The sequence below is a fragment of the Medicago sativa genome, chromosome 5 (assembly GCF_051527215.1).
Source record: "Medicago sativa cultivar Bolivia chromosome 5, Bolivia_mono, whole genome shotgun sequence".
Taxonomy (NCBI): Eukaryota; Viridiplantae; Streptophyta; class Magnoliopsida; order Fabales; family Fabaceae; genus Medicago; species Medicago sativa.
In genome coordinates, this window is record NC_140753.1 from 25,542,669 (window position 1) to 25,560,346 (window position 17,678).

At 35.0% G+C, this 17,678-nt stretch overlaps 1 protein-coding gene and 1 pseudogene across 1 annotated transcript; one reads left to right on the forward strand and one right to left on the reverse strand.

Annotated features, from left to right (window-relative positions):
* The first annotated feature begins 9,424 nt into the window (after positions 1-9,424).
* Positions 9,425-9,868, forward strand: LOC146921321 (uncharacterized). Its single transcript, XM_085711284.1, has one exon. It carries the CDS (start codon positions 9,425-9,427, stop codon positions 9,866-9,868), a length of 444 nt encoding a protein of 147 aa, XP_085567410.1.
* A 7,077-nt stretch (positions 9,869-16,945) lies between these two features.
* On the reverse strand, positions 16,946-17,435 carry LOC146921322 (disease resistance protein RPV1 pseudogene; annotated as a pseudogene).
* Between the last annotated feature and the right edge of the window lie 243 nt (positions 17,436-17,678).

Below are 17,678 nucleotides of genomic sequence, written 5' to 3' on the forward strand. Positions count from 1 at the left end.
AACACATAGCCAAAGGTACTCTTCCTATCATCAAGGTCACCAGCATAGTCTGAATCTGACCAGCCTTGCAACTCAGCATCATCATCATTTAATTTCTTATACAGGATTCCAAGGTTCATAGTTCCTTTTAGGCACCTTAAGATCCTTTTTGCAGCTGCTAGGTGAATCTTAGTGGGCCTCTCCATGTATCTTACAACCAAAAAAACTAAGAATGCAAGATCAGGTCTAGTAGCTAACAGGTACATCAGACATCCAATCATTTGTCTGAATTCAGTTACATTCACATTTCTTCCCTTTTCATCCTTGACAAGCTTGTTACCAGGAACAATAGGTGTGCAAACCTTATTGCAACTTTCCATTCCAAACCTTATCAATATGTCTTGAGCATATTTTTGCTGATAGATGACAATTCCACTAGCAAGTTGCTTAATTTCAACTCCCAAAAAATATCTCATCTTGCCAAGATCAGACATAGCAAACTTACTTTTCATAGAGATTTTGAACTTCTCAAACATGGCTTCATCATTACCAGTGTATATCAGATCATCTACATACAGGCTAACTATAATAATTTTTCCTTTTTTGCTTTGCTTGACAAACAAGGTATGCTCATGAGGACATTGATCAAACAGTTCTCGATTGAAGTAAGCTTCAATCTTACTGTACCAAGCTCTAGGTGCCTGTCTTAAACCATACAAAGTTTTCTTTAGTTTGTACACCTTGTTCTTATCTTCTTTCTAATAAACAAGTGGCTACTCAACATAGACATCTTTAACTAATTCACCATGTAGAAATGCACTTTTCACATCCAGTTGATACACAATCCAGCCTTTACAAGCAGCTAATGCTAAGATTGTTCTGATAGTATCCCATCTAGCTACATGTGCAAACACTTCCTTGTAGTCCACGCCATATTGCTAACTATACCCCTTAGCCACCAATCTAGCTTTGTACTTTTCTATTTTCCCAGCTTCATTGTGCTTAGTTTTGAAAATCCATTTCACACCAATTTTCTTAAAGTGTTATCCTTCTCAATGGACTCTATTTCTTGATCCATAGCTTTTCTCCATACATCAAACTTTGCAACTTCTTCATAAGTACCTGCGTCAGTTTCACTGCTATACAAAGCTAAGTTGTGTAATTCAGTGTCTTCTATTTCTTCAAGATTTTTCACATAGTATTTGATCCATACTGGAGGTTTCCTTGTTCTAGGGGTCACCTCTTGATGTTCATTCTCACTTTCTTCTTAAGTTTCTTCCTGAACATCCTTAATCTCATCATTGTTCCCATGTTCTTCATTTAGAACCTCAATCTCACTTGTAGTGAGATTTTCTTCATCAATGTCATCTTCGGGATGAACTGGTTGTGTCTGCATCTTATCATCCCAATTCCATCTCTTTGATTCATCAAACACCACCTCTCTGCTTACTATAACCTTCTTGTTCACACGATCATAGAGCTTGTATGCTTTAGATTCCTCACTGACACCTAGATGCATACACTTGATTCCCTATGGATTAAGTTTCTTCCTCTGAACATCAGCAACATGAGCATATGCTAGGCACGCAAATACTCTAAAATAATACATTGCAGGCTTGTTATTGCTCCAAGCTTCTTCTGGAGTAACATCTTTAACTGACAAAGTGGGGCTTCTATTTAGAACATATGTAGCCCAAACAACAGCTTCATGCCAAAATTTCTTAGGAACTTTTCTGCAAGCTAGCATACTTCTAACCATATTCATTAGTGTTCTATTCTTTCTTTCAGACACTCCATTCTGTTGAAGAGTGTATGTTGTAGTCAATTGCCTCTTAATTCCATTTTCACTGCAAAATTCATTGAAAGAATTTGAAGTAAACTCTCACCCTCTGTCAGTTCTTAAGCATTGAATCTGACACTTTGATTCTTTCTCAACTAATGCTATGAATTTTCTAAACATTTCAAATGCATTGGATTTCTCTATCAATTATATGTCCATGTTTTTCTACTGAAATCATCAGTAAAGGTTATGAAATACTAGCTTCCACTATTTGAAGTAGGAATAATAGGTCGAGATGTATCTGAATGAACAAGTTGTAGCTTTTTAGTGGCTCTCCAATTTGCATTTTTTGGAATTGAATCTCTATGTTGCTTTCCTATCACACAGTCAGCATAAATTTCTTCGGTTTCTTGCAAGATAGGTAACCCTTTGACCATCTCTTTCTTAGCCAATGTATTCAATCCTTGAAGCTTAGATGTGCATATCTATAGTGCCATAGCTTTGTATTACTTGTGTCTGCAGCTTTCAAACCCATAGGAATCACAACAGGTGCATATATCACATACATCATGTTAGAAGACATTTAAGTAGACATGATCAAACCCTTATTTTCATGATAGACTTTGCAACTATCGTTAGAAAATACAATAGTCAGATGCTTCTGCTGCAATGAACCTATACTCAACAAATTGTTCTTCAAACCTGGAAGATAATACACATCAATGATCACCTGTATCATTCCACCTATGCACAACTTCAAATTTCCTCTCCCCATGACTGACATCTTTGAATCATCACCAAGCTTCACTGATTCACGAAATTGATGATCAAAATTAAACAACCATTCCTTATTACCTATCATATGATTGATGCATCCTGAATCTAAGAACCACACCTCATCTTTTGCACTAGTGTTTGCAGTTTCTTGAGCCATAAGCAACAATTCCTTCTGATCGTCAAACTCTGCATAGTTAGCATTTTCTTCCCAAGTAAGACACTCATTCTGATAGTGTCCCAACTTGTGACACTTATAACATTTCATCATCTCTTTGCTTTGTCTTCCTCTGGCTCCAGATCTTCCTCTACCACGAGTAAAAACACCATCTCCAGTTTTTCCTCTTCCTGAATTTGACACCTTCAAGACTTGTTCTTCTTCCTTCTTCTTGTGAAGTGTCATTCTTGCTTCTTGAGCATGCAAATTGGTTTGCAATTCAAAAATGGAAAGAGTGTGACATCATTGTATTCTTCTATGGAGCAAACCACATAGTTGAATCTTGAAGTGATTGACCTAAGGATCTTCTCCACCACAACTGTTTCTTCCTTTCTTTCTCCATGTGCAGACATGTTGTTTGCAATTTCTAGGGTTCTTGCAAAATACTCATTCATTGATTCACCTTCTTTCATGGCCAAAGCTTCAAATTAAGATCTCAAAGCTTGAAGTTGAGCACGCTTAACCTTTGTTGAGCCTTGATACTTTCTTTTCATGGAGTCCCAAATGTCTTTTGATGTGGTGCGAACCAAGATTGTTTCTAATATTGATCTATCAATAGATTGAAATAGATAATTCTTCACCTTGAAATCTTTGATCTTGCTTTCTTTTACAGCTTTCAATTGTTCAATAGTTTCGTTTGGAGGTACAACTGTGATTCCTTGTTCGATTAAACTCCAATATTCTTTAGATCGAAATAGATTATCCATGAGTTATGCCTAGTGATCATAGAATCCATCAAACTTTGGGATTGTCGGTGGCATAAAAGATTGTCGGTGGCATAACAATTTGTAACTGAATGAGATACCAATTGTGAATAAAATGTGGTTTCTCATTTTATTTCAAAATGAACTAAGGCAGGTATAATATAGGTTTACTTAGCAATCAAGTAACCTCTCCAACGGGTCAAAAACTTCAAAGACTTTTATACCCCAACGGGTATAATATATACCCCAATGGGTACATAGACCAAACTTGAATTTACATATTCCAACATAAATAGTCTAGCACGACCTATGCAATTTTCTTAGTCATCAAGAGTCAAAAAAAATCTAGTATGAACCACCTTGAGAAAATTACAGCGCCGCCTCATATTTCCTTTGCATATAAGAATTGTTTTGCTTATGCATAAGTTAAGAAGCCTATATAAAGGCATGTTAAAGTACTCGTGTAATATCAAGTTTACATGAATGAAATATAGTGTTCAAGAGAAAGTCTCTCCTCTGTTCTCTCGTGAGCTTGTGTTTATTTTATATGTCCCACATATATTAAATTGGTATCGGAGCAGGTTAGGTCCTGTGAGTGTCAGTGTCAAAAATAGTTTGAGTGTGTGAGGAACAAAAAAGTTCTCACTTTGTCAAAATTATTGTGAGCATATTTTTAGAGAGATATGGCAAACAATTTCAATATCGTTTGGTCCGGTCCCAAATTAAATTCAGAATTAGATTTTAGTTATTGAGAATTTATGATGACAACACATCTTAAAGATCAAAACATATGGAGCTTTGTGGAGTCTGGTTTACAACAAGGAGCTCTTGAACTTGCTCATAGAAAAGGCCAGTTGGCACTATCACAAATTCTTCAAGGAATAGAGTACTCAATTTTTGACAAAATAGCAAATGCGAATTCTTCGAAAGAGGCGTGGGACATAGTGAAGTTGTCACATAAAGGATTAGAGAAAGCTCATAAATCAAAGCTGCAGTCTCTGTGTAAAGAATATGAAAGCTACGAAATGTCCAGTTCTTAAACAGTGGAACAATATTTTACTCGTGTTATAAATCTTAACTATCAACAAGATGAGGGTGTATGGAGAAGATATTCCAGATAGCAAGGTGGTGGAGAAAATTCTACGCACCATGTAACACCCTAAACCTTATAAATCGATAAAACATGCAATGATACAACCATATAAAGAATTTAGATGCTACTTCTTCAATTTTAATTAACATTTTCCCTAATAAATTATTTTCCTTAACAATTTTATGAACAAAACAATTCGGAAAAAAATCATAACAGTATTATTTTCCTTAACAATATTATCTTCTATTTTGTCTAAAAAAAATTCAAAATATATTTAAACAAATTAAAAACAGATCTTGCAAAATTTATAACATCATATATATCCATAAGAACAATCATCATATATTTTGAACTACTAATAAATTATAAAATATCATCTATATCAATAGTATTTAGAAGTAGAAAAATTACTAACTTGTTCAAGCTTGATGAAGAACAAATCCAGGGAGCAAGCTTAGCAAGGAACGACATGAGGTGGCAAAGAAACTTGAACACTGATGCATGAAAATATTTATGTTAATAAGTAGTCAAAAATCAAATTACAAAAATATAATAAGTGAAGAGAATTTTACCAAAGTTAGAGAAGTTTATTGATGTTAAATAGTAGAGTGTATAGAAAAAATGGAGGAGTAAATTTTTGCTAAGTCTCAAACACTCAAACGCTGATAAATGGAACGGTTTGGGAAATATATAGGAAGGAAATAAACCAGGGGTAAAATGAGGGCTAGCCCCTCGCAAACCCAGTCAAATTCTAGCTAGGGCTAGGTGACAGAACGATCCAGAAAACCCCTATGGTGCCTGCTGCCATCAGCTATTGTACAATTTGACTTGACAAGAATATGACAATAGCAGAGATTCTCTGCTGATTAATAAATCCGAGGGGCTTTCCATGTTTCTAGTCGTGGTTTTTTGCTGCAAAAGATGAATCATATCAGTCAGTTTGAATTATCATTTTCGCAGACAAAATAAGCAAGGGGCGTGTGTACATTTGTGAGGGGCTCACCCCTGTCAAGTGTTAAGCGGTTCCAAAATTCCCAAAATCAATTTGCCAAGGTTTTTTCTTGGCTTAGGCCCTGGGAAATTTTCCAGGGGTTTCATGCCCTTGTCAAAAACTCTAGCAAATGAGCATTTTTCTTGTAGTGAGAGACTACGATAAAGGTTAAGATGATTCAGGAAAAGATGAAAGCGTCTCAAAGTAGGCGGAAAAGTTATCATGATAAGAGGAGAAAGGATATTGAGTTTCAAGTTGGAGATCATGTGTTTTTGAGAGTTAATCCTGTAACCGGTGTTGGACGTTCTTTGAAGTGTCGGAAGTTAACACCTCGTTTAGTTGGATCATTTGAGATAATTGAGAAGGTTGGGGTTGTAGCGTATTGGATTGTGTTACTGTCGTCGTTGTCGAATCTTCATGATGTGTTTCATGTGTCGCAGTTGAGGAAGTATGTGTATGATCCGTCTCATGTGATTCAAGTGGATGATTTGGAAGTAAGTGAGAATTTGACTGTTGAGACTTGGCCAGTTCGGATTGAAGAACGGGAAGTGAAGAGCTTAAGAGGAAAGGAGATCGTTTTGCTGAAAGTGATTTGGTTTGGATCAATTAGTGAGAGTGCTACTTGGGAATCGGAGAGTAGAATGAAGGAGTCGTATCTAGAGTTGTTTTCTTGAGGTAATTTTGAAGGTGAGAAAAACACAAGAAGGGGGTTGAATTGTGTTTTTGAAAAATTCTTCGTTTCTCCTAAAATTTGAACACACTGGTCAGAAGCTAAGTGAGACAGCTTCTGAAGTGATAAACAGATTCTAAATGCAGCGGAATAAAACAGAGAGAGAGAGAGAGAAGAAGAAAGACACAAGGCAATTATACTGTTTCCTTCCACAATCCGGAAGTAGTCCAGTCCCCCTTGCACTTCCAAGGAGATTTCACTAGAATGTAATATCTGATTACAATTGCTCAAGCACACAGCAAGAGACTTCCTTTGCTCAAGCACACTTTGCAAGAGTCTTCCTATGCTCAAGAACACAATCAAGAGACTTCTATGCTCAAGCACAACTGCAAGAGACTTCTAAACAAACAAGATTACAAGGAATAATGTTTGAGGTTGAACACTTGATATACAATCAGAGGTGATCACAATACAATCAGATACAAACTCTAAGACTTAAGAATTTCTAAGATATGAACTTGAAAACATAAATTCTAAGTGACTTTGGAAGCAAAACAATTTCAGCAGAGTTTTGGCGCTTGTAAATTGTAGTAGAGTCGTATACCAATCTCTAAGTCTTCACTCCTTTATATAGAGGTGTGAAAGAGACGTTGTGAAATTGCCAGCACATCAAAAGAGTCGTTGTTGAAGCTTGATCTTTCACCAATGATCTTTTGCCTGATTTGGTTGTTGTCCTATGAAGAACCAATTTGAAATCCATTCTCATTGTGAAGGAACATCTTTGCAGGCGTAGCCGTATTCTGGAGCTGTTTTCTTGTCTTGTAGCGTGGATACAAAACAGAGTAGTGGAGAAGGTGGTTGTACAGTTCGTACAAAGTACAATGTCAACGCTTTCGTCCATTTTGCAAGCACATCCCTTCAAACACCTTTGAAATGACTGTTGCAAAGTTCCACTAGTCTTTTGCTGTTTTTAGATGAATTTCGATCCATGAAACAACTCTTGAGTCCTTGAATTTCGCAAATCCAATTGATCTTCAGCTTCTGGTGAAATGGCTTCTGATGAGGCAGCTTCTGATGATGTAGCTTCTGATGACGTGTTGCTTCAGGACTTCAAGTCTTCAGGAGCACTAGTCTTCAGGAGCACTTTGACTTCAGGAGTGCTTTAGTCTTCAGGAGCACTTTTCCTTCAGGAGCGCTTTAGTCTTCAGGAGCACTTTGCCTTCAGGAGCATCTAAGCTTCAATTTCGTTGATTTCTTTTGCTCTTTATTTGCTCATTCAGAACCTTTGTATGATATCAATTTTTAACTATGGTCCTGTACACTTGAACAAATATTAGCTAGTCCAATTTACAATTTTTAATACCTTGTTATCATCAAAACTCTTTAAGGTTCATTGTTAAACACATTTTGTTCCAACAAATTTTCGAGGACGAAAATTCTATAACTGGGAGAGAGTTGTAGCTGCTCGTTTTTAGCTAGGATTTATTTATTTATTACTTATGTGTGTTTTTATGTGGTTATTTGCTTATGTGTGTATTTGAAATGGAATTAGTGGATTTTTAGCCTAGAATTGTATTTTAGTCATTTTGGAGGTTAACGATATTTTGGTCATTTTTAGGACTGGGGGTATTTTGGTAATTTATGGAGTGGGAATGATTTAGTAATTTTAGAATAAGGATTTATTTTAGTAGTTTGAGGTGAATAGTTATTATACTACATTAAAGGTAACTAGTAGTAATTATTTTTGAGATGGTGATAATTAAACGTTTTACTAAGTTAAATGAGTAGTAACATTTCTAATTAGTTGGTAAAGGAGAGTTAGGCTCAATATAAAGATTTTAACCTAGCCGAATTAATTGTTGACTATATAAACTTAATGTGAATAGAAAATAGGTTAGATTTCATTCATTTCTCATAAAACACAAAAGGAGGCTAGCGATAGAGAAATGGTTAGAGAGAAGAGCAAGAGGAGGACCCAAAGGGATATTTCAAGGAGAATACAACACATGTAAAGATCTCAAATTTCACAACGGAACAAACCAATCATAAAACAGTTCTAAGTTGCCAAAATGATAAAGATAGGTAGCTGAATAAGAGGTGACACTTATGAGTCATCTCCCTTCAACATTCAGTTCTCGACCTCCCCCTCAACCAACCATAAGCTTTTCTATCCACTTGTACTTGTATTCAGTGTGGTGGAGCCAGAAATATTGAATAGTAGAGACAACATATATATAAATTTGTAGCAAGGTCATCTTAAATAATTTGTAAACCCTATTCTAGTTTTGTTTCAGGGTCATCTAAAATAATTTAGACACCGGTCTACAATACTAATTTAGAGGTCGATATCAATTTAAAATTTATCAAAACTATGAACACATTTTCAAAAGTTTCTTTTGTTATTCATTGTATAAATCAAATTGATCGGTGAAAAATACAGTTAAAAATTAAATTAATTAACTAAAGACATATTTAAAACCCAAAAATGACTAATAAAAAACAAAGTTTGTTTTTGTAATTTTAATAGAAAGATTGATAACTCCTTTTGATTCAAAACCTCCCAAGTTTTCCATAATATATAATTACATTATTATTATATATTAATTATTAAAAAAAAATGAAACCAACATAAAAGAATATGTTGAGAGATGTATAGTCAGACGTCCCATAACATTTTTATGGAAGGTTGATAAAACTTTTTTTGAGTAAATATAATAAATAAATAAGAGAAACGTTATTTGAAAAACCACTTTTTGAGGGTTTTTTTTCTAGATTACCCTCTCATGATTCGGGGGTAAATTACCACACATTATATCAACCAATTAAATTGCGGTATATATATACAACATTAAATGTAAAATATATCATTTCAAAAGAAATTAAATGTCAAATATATGAGTCAATTTTAATCATAAGACAAATTTTAGTACTTGTAATTTTTAATTAATTATATTTAGGTGTTCAATCTTAATTAATTTACACAATAGGGATTATATATATATATATATATATATATATATATATATATATATATATATATATATATATATATATATATATATATATATATATATATATATATGGAGTTATCTTATTTCTATTCGTGAAGATATTTTGAGTCCTTGGGTTTTGATAGGAGATTTCAACGAAGTCCTCCATCCCTCTGAGATAAAGGGGGGCATCTTTACAACTAGACAAGCTGAGAAATTATCGAATATGATGGAGCAATGTAATCTTATTGACCTTGGAGCTACGGGTAGTACTTATACTTGGACTCGTAAGGAACGAGGGATTCTGAAGGTTGCCAAAAGGTTGGACAGGGCCCTTGGTGATTGTGCATGGCGTACTACTTTTCCAGAAGCTTATGTAGAGAACATGACATGGAATTATTCCGACCATCGCCCTATCCTCTTAAGGGGTGTTGGTTTTGCTCCATCTAAATGCGTGCGACCTTTTCGCTTTCAAACTGCTTGGGATAAAGGTGAACATATTGTACCCGCGAGTCTTGAGCATGTTCGGTTAGATGCGACTACATTCAACAAAGAGGTGTTTGGTGACATTCATAAAAGGAAGAGTACTCTTGCAGAGAAATTAAAGCAGGTGCAACACAAGTTAGAAACAGTTGATTCAACTCACCTCACCATGACTGAGGCATCATGATGACAGTCCGTCATTCCACATTTTTAGAGTCTTTTTTATGATATTTTTGAGTTCAAAGCAAGTTTAAGCAGCAAGAAGAGCAAGAAAAGCAAGAAAAACACCAAAGAGCTTAAAACAGCAAAATGCAGCGCGATTGGTTACATCGTGACGCGATTTTCTTGGCAGAGAGGCATGTTTTTGAGTTGCTCACATCGTGGCGCGATGGATGTAAAACGTGACACGATTGTGAAGAAGGATCTGGAATGACTCTAGGATTTTAAGGCATCGTGACGCGATTGGTAACAGGCGTGGCGCGATTGTTCACTCAAACAGAAGTCAGTTTCAGAAACAAGGGTTACAATTTTGGAGGCCAAAAGAGAATAAGAAGAAATATGTCCTTGTGTGATGGATCATCGGATAAAATGAAAGAAATTGATTTGCACTTGGCTGATCTATTAATTAAAGGAGGTGTGAATATTAAAGAGAAAAAAAAAGAAGTAATATGTGCCTATGTTAAATTGGAAAACGCAAGTGGGCTTTGACCAAAACATAGCAACTAGGTCACTTGTGTTTTATAAAAGGACAAGCTGCACATCACAATATTCATTCACGTTTTGGCACAAAGTGATTCACGGTTTGGGAAGGAAGAGCAGCACGTAGTACGAGACAAAAAGAAGGAGAGGAGAGGCACATGGAAATTGGAAGAAGACATCAGTAGCGATTGAAAAGATACTGAGTGCAAAGCCGGCGACATCGGAGTTCTATCGGTTCATTTATTTTCTTTACTTATGTTGTTTATTCCTTTGATCATGTCTAGCTAATTTCCTTTGATTAGGTCTGAGATGATTTTAATTGGAGCTGTTTGAACATGTGATTGTATAAACTCTATTCAATACAATTATAATCCTAGTTTTATTCAGAATTGTTTGTTCTTAATGCTTTTTGTATACTGATCACATATAAACTGAATTCAAATATCAATTGACTACTGACCCTAGCTATTGAATTGGATCTAATAATTCTGGTTAATCTAACGGGTCAGTCTAGGGATAGATGATTGTTAGGTTATGACATAAAAATTAACGTTTATAAAGCCTTCAACGGTTACGAACTCACCTAAGGGATTAGGGTGTTGTAGTTTTAGAAGAGTGTTATGAGTCAAGGGATTGATCAAAACTATTTTGTTAATTTGTCGTGAGTCTAGGAGAATAATTGTAGAGACTAGGTGCAATTTACCAAACAGCGATAATTAATTGATTCGAAAGACCTGATCACTTTTTATCTCTATAATTTCCAAAACCATTTATTTTGATTTTTATTTCCTGTTGAACTCAATCAAATATATGCTCTACATACCCGCTATTTTTTAAATCCTTTATTTTAACGATTTTGCCGAGTAGAAATTGAAACAGTCCCTGTGGATACGAACTTATAAATTTTATTACTTTGATGCATTTTTAGTACACTTGCTAAAATTCTATCACATCACTCCAAAAAGAATATAATGATGTTTTAAGACAAGAAGAGATCCTTTGGTACCAAAAGTAGAGGGAGAATTGGGTGAAACTGGGAGACCGTAACACAAGTTTTTTCCACACTCAGACACTAGTGAGGAGAAAACGAAATAAAATCCAAGGTCTCTTTCTTGAAAATGGTCAATGGAGTACCGATGATGTTATCCTCCAAGCAGAGGCCATAAATTACTTTAAACAATTATTTGAGGTAGACCACGCCACTACTCCAAATAATCTATTGGTTAATGATATGCCTTGTTTAAGTGAACAATGTAGAGATTCTCTTATAAAACTGGTCCTTAAGGAAGAGGTGAGGAGTGCCGTGTTTAGTATGAAGTCATATAAAGCTCCTGGCCCTGATGGCTTTCAACCCATATTTTTTAAACATTTTTGGGAAAGAATTGGTGATGACATATGGCGTCTCGTACATACGACCTTCAATATGGGTACTATTAATGCTTCAATTGCAGAGACATTAATTGTCCTAATACCCAAGGAGAGTAATCCCCAAAGGTTAAAGAATTTTAAACATATCAGTCTTTGTAATGTCATTTTTAAGGTAATCACAAAAGTCTTGGTTAGTCGCTTGCGAATGTTTCTTGTTGACCTGATAAGCCCTCTTCAAAGTAGCTTCATCCCCAATCGAGGTACTACTGATAATGCCATCCTGGCCCAGGAGGTTGTTCATTTCATACATCATTCTCATGCAAAAAACGGCTCTATTGCGTTCAAAATTGATCTTGAAAAGGTATATGATAGGCTTAATTGGGACTTCTTGGAACTAACTCTCCATGATTTTGGTTTCCCTCCAGCAACTATATCTCTCATCATGAGTTGTGTTCGATCTAGCAATTTGAGTGTTCTTTGGAATGGTGCCAAAACTGATCATTTTACTCCATCTAGAGGTCTACGCCAAGGCGACCCTTTATATCCTTACTTGTTTGTCCTCTGTATGGAGAAACTATCCCTTAGTATTCAACAAAAAGTCCTAAGTGGAAATTGGAAACCTATACATGTATCTAAGGGTGGCCCACCATTATCTCATATTCTTTTTGCTGATGATGTTATGTTATTTTGTGAAGCTAGTACTGAACAGGTCAAAGTGGTTATGGATACCTTAGAGGAGTTTTGTTCAGCTTCGGGGTTAAGGATTAATACCTTAAAATCCAAAGCTATGTGTTCTAGGATGTTTCAAGGGGAAAGAAAACGTAAGATACATGATATTTCAATTATTAAATTTGTGGCGGATTTGGGTCATTATCTTGGATTTCCTCTTGTCAAGGGTCGAGTTTCTCGAGATGTATATAATGACGTTGTTGACAAAGTTTCTAAAAGGCTAGCTACTTGGAAAGGAAATATCTTGAATAAAGCAGGACGAGCCTGCCTAGTGAAGTCTGCCACAACAGCAATTCCCGTTTATACCATGCAACTTCACTATCTTCCTACTTTTGTTTGCAATAGGTTAGATAAGATGTCAAGGAGTTTCCTTTGGGGAGGCGATGGAATATGGTTACAACCCCTAAATGCTTTGGTGGCCTAGGTATTCGTGAAGCTAGACTTACTAATTTAGCTTTGCTTGGTAAGTTAGTGTGGAACATGCTTCATAATAAAGATAAATTGTGGGTGAAAGTTCTTTCCCATAAATAAATGGGCAACACGTCTTTATGGATGAATAAGAAACATAATAAACCATCAATCACTTGGCGTGGTATTTAACATGCCATGAAAAAAATTTGCTGCAGGGTATAGTTTTCGTGTAGGCTCCAAAAACTCATCGATTTGGAATATTGATTGGACATAACTCGGTCCCCTCTGCCAATTGGTCCCATTTGTTAACATCAGTGGTTCAGTTATGTGTTTGAAGGATGTGTGGGAGGATGGTAGGTGGAACTTGTAGGATCTTGCCACTATGAAACAAACCGATATTGTTCACTATATTCACCAGCTTCCAGCTCCTAATAACTTGGATGTACGACTTCAAGATGTGTGGACTTGGAGGCATGCAAAGAAAGGTGAATATACTTGTTCGAGTGGATACTATTGGCTTCTTCAACAAAATAGAGATTGGAATGTGAATTGTAACATGAATTGGCTTTGGCGCCTTAAAGTACCAGCAAAACTTCAACACTTCCTATGGCTTTGTTTTCACAATGCTCTCCCTATTAATGCATGTCGGCATCATTGCAACATGGTAGCTTCTCCAAGCTGCACCCATTGCTCTTCACCCATAGAGGATATTCTTCACTGTTTACGTGATTGCCCGCACTCTAAAGAGCTTTGGCTCCGCTTGAATATGGGGCGTTATAATAATTTTTTCTCTGAATTTGATGTCAAGGTTTGGCTTCATGAGATGACAATGGGTACTTCCTCTATTTTGTTTGTTACAGGAGTATGGTATGCTTGGTGTTGGAGAAACAATGTTATTTTTGAGGATCAACATTGGCGTATTCAAGATGTGGTGCGAAAGACTTTTTTGTTACATGATGAATGCATTTCTTACTATCCCAATCCTGGTTTGGACCCACACTCATCGCGCCTCTTAGCTCATTGGATCCCCCCTCCAGAAGGTACACTCAAACTCAATATTGATGGCAGCTTTCTAGAAGATTTTGCTTGTTTAGGTGCTGGTGGTGTTGTTCGCAACCACGATGGAGATTGGATAACTGGTTTTTCCCACTATGAAGTTGGAGGTGATGCGTTATTAGCTAAGTTACGTGCTATCCAGATAGGTTTTGATTTTTGTAGTAAAGAAGGTTATGTCAACATTATTTGTGAGAGTGATTGTTTGGAAGCAGTTGACCTGATTATTGATGGTCATGATCATACCTTTCACACTTATGCTACTGATATCCTTCATATTAGAGATGTTTTACATGAAAATGGAAATACAACATTGGTGCATGTTCTTAGGGAACAAAACATGTGTGCAGATGTTATGGCTAAGGAAGGATCACATGGAAGGTGCTCTGCTCACTGGAACTGCCCTCCGCCTGACATGGAATCTCTCATCCTGAGAGATAAACTTGGAACTTAATTTCGTCTCTCTCTTTTTTCTTTCTCTTTTTGCCTCGTTACATTGTAACACTACCAAAATATATATTAAAATTTCACATCAAATTTCTTTCATCCAAGTCAGTTACATTCATAAAACATTTTTTTTGGTGTTACGCTCTTCACAATTATTTCTTTTATTTCATCTACTGATTGTTTTGTGCTATTAACAACCGTCTCCACCATTTTCATCCTTTGTGCTAAACTCTGTAAACATATGAATTGTGTAAAACAAAATGTGCAATAACAAAATAATATATAGTAGTTTTTTTTCTCCTTTTATTTTAATTGTTATTTACATTATTTTACATTCTTAAAACAAAAATTTCAAAAGAGGGAAAGTAGAATAAATACAAATATTTTTGGTTAAATGTGTACATGAACTATTGTAGTATTTATAAAAATTCCGTAACTGATTAAAGTAGATGACATTCAAATGCTTTTAAAGGAGATGACTTCCGGATGAAGGGTCGTGTTTAGACTCACGTTTTGGAAAAAAAAAATTATAAATATAACTGATTCAGATGAAAGAAATTTGATGTAAAATTTTAATTGATATAAGTCATATAGTGTAAATTTATTAAGATTGATCATCTAAATATAATTAATTAAAAATTAAAAGTACAAAAATTTACCATGGCATTAAAATTGACTCATATATTTGACATTTAATTTTTGTTTGAAATGATATATTTGACATTTAATGTGCCTACATATAGCACAATTTGATTGGTTGATATGATGAGGAGTAAATTACCCCCTAATCATGAGGGGGTAACATAGGCCTCACCATTTTTGAGACAACTTATTGGACAACCAAAATATACAAAGAAATGTAAGGATTAACATAAAAACCAAAGCAATGAAGAAAGAAAATAAAACTACAATGTGAATATAAGAGAAAAATTATCACAAAGATTATCATAAAATAGTTATTCAAATATCATTTCTCATAAATAAATAATATGTATTAATGTATATATGTAATAATATGCATGAAGACATGATATGTCAAAAAAAATATGCATGAAGCCATGAACTTAGTGGGGGCACACGCCCACACAAAGCTATATGTGGCTCCGCCACTGCTTGTATTGTCGTTGTCAGTCTCAACGTGACATGCCGCCTAAACACCCTTGGTCAATTAGACGTTTGATTCAAGGAGTAGATTGATCATCACATCGGGACTTGAACAAGAGTCTACACGATCATCACATCAGAATGCGAACAATCATACAAGTGCTTATGATTGTAAAACTCGCTAGTAGACTCATACAACTTTACGACTCTAGAAGGCACAAACGAGTGGAATCACGCGTAGAATATTTTTTGAAGTAGACTCGCGAGTTTTTATTTGGCTATGAGTTTTTTAAATAAAAAAAACAATTTGTTTTTGAAAAAAAGGCTCAAACTAAATAAAATTTGAAAAGAAAAAAAAACTTAGGATCCTATTTTCTTTTTCAAACTAACTCTCAATTTAGAAACAAAACTCTCACTCTCACCAAAGATAGAATAATTCAGATCATACTCACCTTCGTTGAAGATATTTTCTTCTTCCTTCATCGACGACGTTCTCTTTTAATATTGGGGAAACTGATGTTGCTAATAATGATGCTCATAGTGGTTGCAGAAGGAATGTTGAAATAGGTGGAAGTTAAGATAATCCAAGTTAGGTTACGGTTGATGATGAATAAGATGTTTTATCTGGGGTTGAGTTTGATGATGATGGTTAGGATGCTTGTGAAGATGATGGTGATTTTGATGATGAACAAGATTTCACATAAACTTTTATGATTTTTTGGTATATATAACAGTCAATTAGGAAGGAATTAGGACTTTATCAACTTACTTTCTACATTGCTTGCTAATATGGATTTTTATGGTAAAAAAATTTGTTATATTGTTTGAAATTTTATTTTTTATGCTAATTGGTGTTCTATTATAAATATATATATATCATTTATGTGTCACTTACATATTTTCAAAGTCAATTTTAATTTTCTATAAACTCATACAAGTCTACAAATCGAATCTTGATGCAGGACGGTTTTCTAAGTAATTTAGTAGTATTTATTATTTCAGCCCAATTTTCTAGAACTTTCTATTTTGTTTTCAGTTTGTTATTTTTGGCCCATTAGGGTTTGTTATTTCCCTATTTAAGGTTAACAATTATAACCTAAGAGACAACTTATAACTTTTTGATTCAATAAAATTATTTGATATTTCCCTTGTTTTGATAGGTTTGTCGCTTGCATCCTGTCAGTTTATCTTTTAGGTTTAGCGCTTGATAACCCTTGCTTCCACACTACGTCAAATCTACATACCCTTTTCGAGTCTATTTAGACCCGCGAGACTAACAACTTTGCAAGTGAGATTATAAAATCAGACAAACTAGTGAATTAGTTAGTTCCATGTTCAATATTGGACTGATCGGTTCATCGGATTATCAAAATATTGTTATCAAGGCTCATTTTCGCTTATAAATGAAAAACTTAAACCAAATTAATGACGAAAAAAGTTGACTGATATAAAGTTACCTGTTGACATTGCAATCCCAATGCAGCTTCCATTAAACCATTCCTCCATTCTTATACTTTTATCTTCTTCTTAAACTTCCTCTCGTGCTTATCAAAAGCCTCAGCATAGCTTCCTCTCTGGTTCCTAACATCAGAAGGATCAACGTCATAGAAAACAGGCACTCCAACTTGCCCTTTCATCTTTTTACCTTCAAGAATTTTCATAAGCTCTTCCAAACAAAACTTAGACGCCGCATAGTTTTTGGAGAAAACAATAACGGATAGCTCGGCTTCTTCGATTGCCCTAACAAGAGTAGTTGATATTTCATCACCACTATTAAGATTGTTGTCTATATAGGTTCTTATATCTAATCTTTTCAAAGCACCATTAAGATGGCTTGTGAAATTGTTTCGAGTGTCCTCACTTCTAAAACTTAAGAACACTTCATGCTTTTCTTGAGGAGTATTGTTGGAAGAGGAGGTGGAGGATGAATATGACTATGCCATAATGATGCTGATGTGTATTTGACTATAGTTACTACTTACTAGTGTATATAGTTGTAAAACTACGAGTAATCGTTGTTTCTTACAACTTGGGCCTCAGAGTTTAATTTTTATGGTTAATTCGATTCGATGTACGACCCTGGTACTTATAATATTAACAAGGGAAAATAATTGTATGTCCACTAGTGTGATGCGCAGGTCAATTTTAGGAGTTTTTCTTTTTTTACAGAAGAGATTTTTGTCGTT

Excerpts from the sequence above, each read along its gene's own strand:
- LOC146921321 (XM_085711284.1), top strand. The coding sequence starts at position 9,425 with ATGATGGAGCAATGTAATCTTATTGACCTTGGAGCTACGGGTAGTACT.